The 7,280-nt window shown below is 52.7% G+C and overlaps 1 protein-coding gene across 1 annotated transcript in view; it reads right to left on the bottom strand.

The window, feature by feature from the left end:
* Positions 1-6,823, bottom strand: part of CX3CL1 (C-X3-C motif chemokine ligand 1) — an 11,662-nt gene extending 4,839 nt beyond the window's left edge. The window contains exons 1-2 of the mRNA XM_006148420.3: positions 6,409-6,823; positions 210-330 (exon numbers count right to left, since the gene is read on the bottom strand). Coding sequence (XP_006148482.1) covers positions 210-330; positions 6,409-6,478 — 191 coding nt within the window. The 5' untranslated portion in view covers positions 6,479-6,823. The remainder of the gene's footprint in view (positions 1-209; positions 331-6,408) is intronic.
* Positions 6,824-7,280: the final 457 nt, after the last annotated feature.

Below are 7,280 nucleotides of genomic sequence, written 5' to 3'. Positions count from 1 at the left end.
CTTTTGAGAAAGCCACTCCCAACCTTTGCCATGTGGCACAGATATTAAGGTCAGTGAGGCAGCCTATGGGCTGGGAGCAGGATAATTTGTAGAGGCCCTTGGCTGGGAGCCCAGGTTGGGGCCGAGCGGATGTGGACATGCATGAGCAGAGGCCTGGGACCGTCCTGAGGGCTTATGGAAAAGTGACAGCCCGCGAGGGCAGTACCTACATGATGGCGCGTTTGCCGCAGGATATCTGGTTGTGCTGGTAGCGAATGAGTAACTCCACGGGCATCTCCGACACCATCGTGTTGCACGTGATGTTGCATTTCGTCACACCAAGGTGCTGTCCTGAGTCCACAGAGGTCACCAGTCAGTAGGGCTGTCCATGGGCATCTGGCTTCCCAGCCTTATGCCAACGTGTCCTGGCCACACCACCCAAGCCAGAAACTTCCCTGCACACTCTGGCCTTCAAGGCCTTGACTCAGCTCCCTTCCCTCTGAACTTCTCTGTGTCCCTACATGTCAAATGGGGATGACAATCATTGTCACATAGAGTTAGTAGAATCATGAAAATGAATCCTCATAGTGTTATAAGGATTAATGAAAGTGAATTCTTGTTTGTAGAGGGTTTTTTTTGCCTGGCACATAGGAAGCATTTGATTTTTCCCCCCTTTTTTCTTTTCTTTTCTTTTCTTTTCTTTCTTTCTTTCTTTCTTTCTTTCTTTCTTTCTTTCTTTCTTTCTTTCTTTTTCTTTTTTATGCTGTGGGATGTGTGCACTCACTGAAGAGAGACAGAGAAGGGGGAAAGTGAGAACTCACTCCCCTGGGGATTGGCTACACCACAGTCCCTTCTAACTTCATTCTCCTCTCAGGATCTTGGGCATTCACACACGTATGCCCACTTGTGTTTTTTAAGCTGCTAGGTCTGGGACTCAAACCACAGAGTTGGCCATGTGGGATCTAGTGCTTTAAGCACCGCACCACCTGCTGGCCCACAGAAGCGTTTAGTTTTTGAAGTTAAGTTGTTGTACTCTGTCTGCTGGATAGCAGGGGAGACCAGTCTGAGAGTAACAGACATCTGCCTGAGCTCACACCGCCAGCAAGTGATGGGACAATCTCTCCTACACAGCTTGGTTCCCATGCCATGCTGGCTTCTGACCCCGCCCATCCCCCATACCTGCCTTCATTCCACTAAGTCACCAGCTCAACTATCATGCCTGCAATACCCCACCATGAAATACACCATTCCTCCTCTCAGGCTGTTTCACAGTCATGGATTTCCACAACCTCTGAGACACACCCAGACCTCTGTCCATCCACATCTTGTCTGACCACCCTGTACACATCTATGCACACACACACACACACACACATATACACTCAATGAACACAATGGCACAAGTGCATACCTACATATGAAAGCACATAAAAATATATGTATAAGCAGGCACATAAGCAGATAATAACTCTTTTAAACATGTAAAGTCCAACTCTCTTCAGGAAGGGGAAGTTTGCTGAATAGAGGACTCTGCCATTCTGAGCCAGAAGGCTTTTGAGAGCACTGCTGGAAGATCAGATCACTGCGTACCAGGTGGAGCCAGAGAGCACCCCAGAACAGGACTAGGGCACTCAAACCAATGATCTAATATGAATATTTGAAGTTTGCATTTGTATTTCTGACTTTCTCCTCTCTCTCTTTCTCTCTTTCTTTTTTTAAGAGGTTTTTGCCTTAGGGCACATGTGCTTGCAGATAATAGAGACAGAGACAATGAAAGGGAAAGTGAGAAATCACCCCCCAGTGGGGATAGCCATGCTGCAGTCCCTTCTCCATTCTCCTCACAGGATCTTGGGAACACATGCACACATGCCCGGCATGAGTTTCAAGCCATCTGGTCTGGGATTCAAACTACAACTGGTCAAGTGGGAGTCCAGCGACATAACCACTGTGCCATCTACTGGCCCCTCCTCTTTTCTTAAAATCTTTAGCAAGTTTTTTTTCTGCTTGGTGCAAGCTCAGAGAAGTTGGGTGTAAAAAATGAAGAAGAGCTTGAGTTTCAGATCTAGGTCAAGGTTATGTGGCCTCAAAAGCAAGACCCCATGGGGTTTTGCAGACAACTAGAGGCCAGCATTTCCAGAGCAGGACAGTGGAGACACCAAGCTGATCTTACCTAGACCTCCAGGGCCTGGGAGGCCTCCAGCTGTTCCCAGGTACTACCCAAACACACATTGCTCGTGCACAAATATTCACATATATGTGGACATGCAAACATACCCCACCTTCCCCAATGCAGGCACACACATGCAGACTCCCTGAATTGGCCACCTTCTCTCCCCACTATGCCGCCTTAACCTTGACCACCCAGCTGTGGGAAGGGTGGCTTAGGGTCCACAGGTCTGGGCTCGGGGTCAGCAAGGGGCAGTGTCAGTGGCCTAGAGTGAGTAGCAGGGCCTCTCCAGGGGCTTCCCTTTATCTTAGGAATTAGGAAGTGAGACTCATCTGGCAGCCCTGTCAACTTTTTTCTTCCTAGGGGACCTCAGAATGACTCAGCTGCAGCCTCCCCAGGCCCTGGTAAGTGGAGCCAGCCAGCAGTCTCTGAACTGGCCTGGCAGGTGTCTTCCTGGGGAAGCCCAGAAAAAACAATGCCCTTGAGTGACCTGAGACAGGAGGGGCAAAGGAGGCTGCTCAAGGCTAGGACGAAGGCCCCTTCCACCATAACCAGGCTAGAGAAGGCCACTGCCCACCTCAAGGGCTTTAAAGAGCCGCAGCGTCATCCTATTCGCGCCCTCTGCCTCGATGCCTGAAAGCTCGCGTCCAGGCTCCACTCTCGGTTCTGCCAGGGAGGTTGTTAACTAACCTAGGGGAGGCCTTTCCCTTCTTGGAGCTGAAGTTTTCTTTTCTGAAATGGACATAATGCCTCCAGCCAGCCAGTCATCTGTTATCTGTCACATGAATGTGAGGAGGGCAGGGACCTCGTCTGTCTAGGTGCAGTGTTTCACAGCACAAGCACAGTAAATACTCAATAAGTATTTATTGAATGAATAATGTCTCAGTCTGCTTCTCCCTTATTTAGGCATCCACCCACCTACCCCTCCAGCCATCCAGCCATCCCTTTATCTAACCCTTCTTGTCAGTCTCTCCCATCTCGCACCCACCCATCTGTCTTCTGCCCACTCATCGCTCATTCATCCATCTGCCCACCCCCAGCTCACCCACCGACCACCTGTCCATCCTCCATCCCCTTTCCTCTCACCCCGCTCATCCGTTCGTTTTCACCTACCCATCCGTCCCTCACCAGCCCACTCACCCATCTTTCATCCATCCATCCATCCAACCAGCCATTTTCTGATTCAGCCAACCCTTGCTTAGGTCACTTTTGAGTATACACAGAGAACCAGGCCCTCAGTCCTGAGCTCTTTTTCCCACAGGGGCTGGAGCTGAGCTTGGAGAGAGCACCTCGATCCCAGTAATACTATCAGCTCACTGAGCATATTCAGTCCATCCCCAGAGCCTGCTCCTCCCTCTTGCCAGGCCCTGTGCTGCGTGCTGTGAGGCACAGTGGGATGAACAAGGCCCGGCTCTGCGCAGACATCCCTCCACCCGAGGAACAGATGAAACATGCCCACAAAGTTCCTGAGCTTTTTGTGTGGAGTACCTACTGTGTGTCAGACCCTGTTCAGCACATGCACATCAGCTCTCATTAATTGCCAATGTCCTTGCAAAGCAAGTATCCCCTTCTTACAGATGCAGAAGGTGAGACTCAGAGAGCTTAAATAACTCACCCAAAGCCACACAGCTACTTAGTGGCAGAGCTGGTTTTCCACCCACCCCAACCCACTGTCATAGGTTGCCTTAGAAGCTAGGTACAAGCACGATATTCCGGGACAGACCACAAGTGTACTGGAGTTTACTGAGGGAGAGAACACTTCCAACTGCACGTGATCAGGGAAGGCTTCTTGAGGTGTCCCTTAGGCTGGACCTCAGGGACCGTTAAGAGCCTTATATTCAGGAATGTCCTGTGTCTCTGGGCGAGGTAATGGAGAGGACTTGTGCCATTGCTCAGCTGTGTGTCCTGAGTGAGTCACAGACTCTGTGAACCTCAGTCCCCTTGCCTATGAAGTGGACATAATAAAACCTGCTTTGCAGGGTGGTTGTGAGAATAAACAGCATTTTTAAATATCTGGGGCATCTTCCCTTGAAGCAGAATTTCTCAACAGGGACACTGTGGTCATTTGGAGCTAGCTAATTCATTGTTATAGGGCTGCCTTGTGTACAGCGGGTTGTTTACAGCACCCCTGGCCTCCCCACTAGATGCCAGCAGCACCTCTGAACCAAAAATATGGGGCATTTATAACAACCAGAAATGTCCCAGAAATTGCCAAATGGCTCACTGATTTATTGTGTGTACTGTTGGTGTTCTCCAGTCGAATTTCAGTACCCCGAGGCCTGGGATCTTTGGCCATTTTATCTATTGATGCAGCCTCAGCACCTAGAACTGTGCTTGTCACATGGTAGGTGTCCGATAGATATTTGCTGAATGCATGGACAAAGAGCATAAGGAAGCACTTTGTGACCTATAAAACCTTACAGCAGAAAAATAGAGGTATTTTCATTTAAATTCGATGGGGGCCTGGATATGACATGCTGGATTTATCCTCCCCTGCCTTCCCCATCCACCCCCTCTGCTAACCAGGGCTGCAGACTATAGCAGCTTAAAACAGGGTTTTTTCTTTTTCTTGCTGGGACTTGAGTGGGAGTGAATGCGTCAGTGCTTGGGAGAAAAAGCCTCTGCTCTGCCTCATATCTGCAGGTTTGTTATATAAAGCACAAGATCCTCCTGCCTCACACAGCCCCGCAAGCCCACATTTGGGGCTTGACGCAGTTGCCCTGATCCAGCCAGAGCTTAGCATCAAGCAGTCCCAAGCCCCACTCAGGGCCTCTTCTCAGGGGCTCCCGGGGGGTCTCTCAGAGCCACAAATATCCGTGCCAGTGAGGACCTCCAAGGTGGGCCTGATCAAATGCCCAGTTTTACAGGAGGAAAACCTGAGGCTCAGAAAGGTTGAAAAGTGCCTAGTATCTCTCAGTAAAGTCAGTGACCAAGATTAGGACAGAAACCTGAAGCTCCTGAAACCCTGGGCTGCTAGTCAGAGCATCTAGGGTCCTCTAGGGTCCCCTTTCCATTCTAGCATAGGCTTCTTCCTTAACCCCCTCAGCTTAGTAAAAACAATCCTCCCTCTTCCAGAATGCCTTCATAGTCATGGGGCTGCATCACCCCTAGGGATGCAACTGCTGTATGTAGGTATAGCAGCTAGGACCAGAGAAGGCAAGATACTCCCAGGGTCACACAGCAGATTATGGCAAAGCAGTCTCTATATCTGACCCTCCAGTATCCAGCACTCAGTATCCCCTAGGCTTGGGAAGCAGGAAGCCAGCAGCAATCTGCCTCCACCACCCCCACTACCCCCCACTCACTCTCCTGCTCCCCACCCCACTGGCAAGTCTACTCCATGACGAGGTTCTGATTCTCATTATCCCAGCCCCTCATAGCCCTGGGACAAAGTCCTGCCTTCTCTGTGCATCAGCCTGCCTGAGGCCTGGACTCTCCCTGAGGACAGGCCTGACTAGCGGTGGAGGAAGTGGTGAGTCTGCATCCTTGCTCTCTCCTATACTCAGCCCTTCGCAGCCCTCCTCGCTGGCTGGGCACCTTCAGGCAGTTTCTAAACCTCTTTGACTTCCATTACCCACATCAGGGTGGATACCCCTTGCCCTACCAGGTCCTAAGCTCCAGGAAGCAATGACTGGAAGTGAAAGCATTTTCTAAGCTGTGCTTGGAGGAAGATGGTGTGATGAGGCCTACACAGGCAGAGGAATTGGGGCAAAGACCCTAACAGCAATGACAAGCCTCGTCCATGAGCTGCCATGACCTTGACCTTCACTGATCCTGGGCCCCCTACTCCTGGGGCTCTGAAACCAGGCCAGGAGAAAGATCTACCTGTGGCCTGGCCCAGGGCCAAGGCTGCGGGTTACACATTAAGCCTGGATGGGAAGACCCAGTCCTCAGACAGCCAGGGCCCCACTCCAGTTCCCGTCAGGAGCCTCCCCAGGCTCCTCCCAGCCCCCATCCTCCTGGCGCACCCACACCTGGCGCCCTTGTGCCACCCGCACCACCTCTCCGTGCTGCGGCAGCCACCTTGCCTGCTGAGCCAGGCAGGGGCAGTTGCTTCTTCAGGAGACCTGGAAATCTTCCAATGGGAGGGGAGAGCCCTGCAAGGGGCCAGGGAGTGGCCCAGCCCCCTCCCACACACTCCTCAGGAGGGACCTGGGACCTTTGACCTTACTCTAGCAAGGTCTGGGGGCCCTGAGATCAGGCTTGATGGGCAGAAGGGGGTTGGGGCTCCCTCTGCTCATACCCAGTCCAGGCCCACTTACCAGCCAGCATGGTGCTTAGATGGCAGAGGGCAACCAAGCGGAGCAGCCAGGAGAGCGGTGTCGCAGCCATAGCTGAGGGCGAGCAAGGGTCTGAGCAGGGTGCCAGGGCGGGCAGCTGGGGCTGCACGCGTGTTGGAGCTCAGTGCGGTCCCCTCACCGCTAAGCTCGGTCGCTTTTTATAATGAGGCTGGCTGCCTCCGCCTCCAGCCCCTGCAGGCAGGCGGGCGGGTGGGAGGGGAGAGGAAAGGAGCCAGTGTGCAGCGGCTGGATTCCTCGGGATGTTGCCAAGAAACCGAGCTGGCTCTCTGCTCCAGGAGGGGGGGCACGGCGGGGGTCCAGGCACCACGGTCTTGCTGCTTCTCAGACCCCGGACTGCTGGGAGGCTGGACTGGGCCTGCCAGGGTCCAAAGGCCCTTCTCTCCTCCCATCTGCACAAGTCACCTGGCCTCAGGGAGTGGCACATACCCAGGGTCTAAACTGGCCCTGCCTCCTAAGTAGACAATAAACAAGGCAGAAGTGCAGAGTGCTGGCTGCCAGTAAGCCGGAGGGACTGGAGCCCTACCTGTCCAGGTGTGAAACGCACCCCTTTGGTCTGGGATGCGTCTCTCCCACACCACCATGGACCCCCAGACTTCACCCTCAGAGCCCCAAGTCCTGAACTGTGTATTCACTGATGTGTCCCTGAGCAGGCAGGAAGCCTGGCAAATAGTAGGAGCTCAGTGCAGTGTGCACTGCAGGAATGATCCAGTCCAACTTCTGTGGTCATATGGGGAAAGTGAGGCCCAGAGAGGAGGCGGAACCACCCTAGTTTGTACAGAGCCTCCCATCCACTGCCACAGAGAGGAGGAGCAGGCACAGCAAGCATGCGGACC

Source organism: Tupaia chinensis, unplaced genomic scaffold (assembly GCF_000334495.1).
Source record: "Tupaia chinensis unplaced genomic scaffold, TupChi_1.0 Scaffold000235_1, whole genome shotgun sequence".
Taxonomy (NCBI): Eukaryota; Metazoa; Chordata; class Mammalia; order Scandentia; family Tupaiidae; genus Tupaia; species Tupaia belangeri.
The sequence above is the reverse complement of the archived record's forward strand: the minus strand, read 5'-3'. Positions and strand labels throughout refer to the sequence as shown.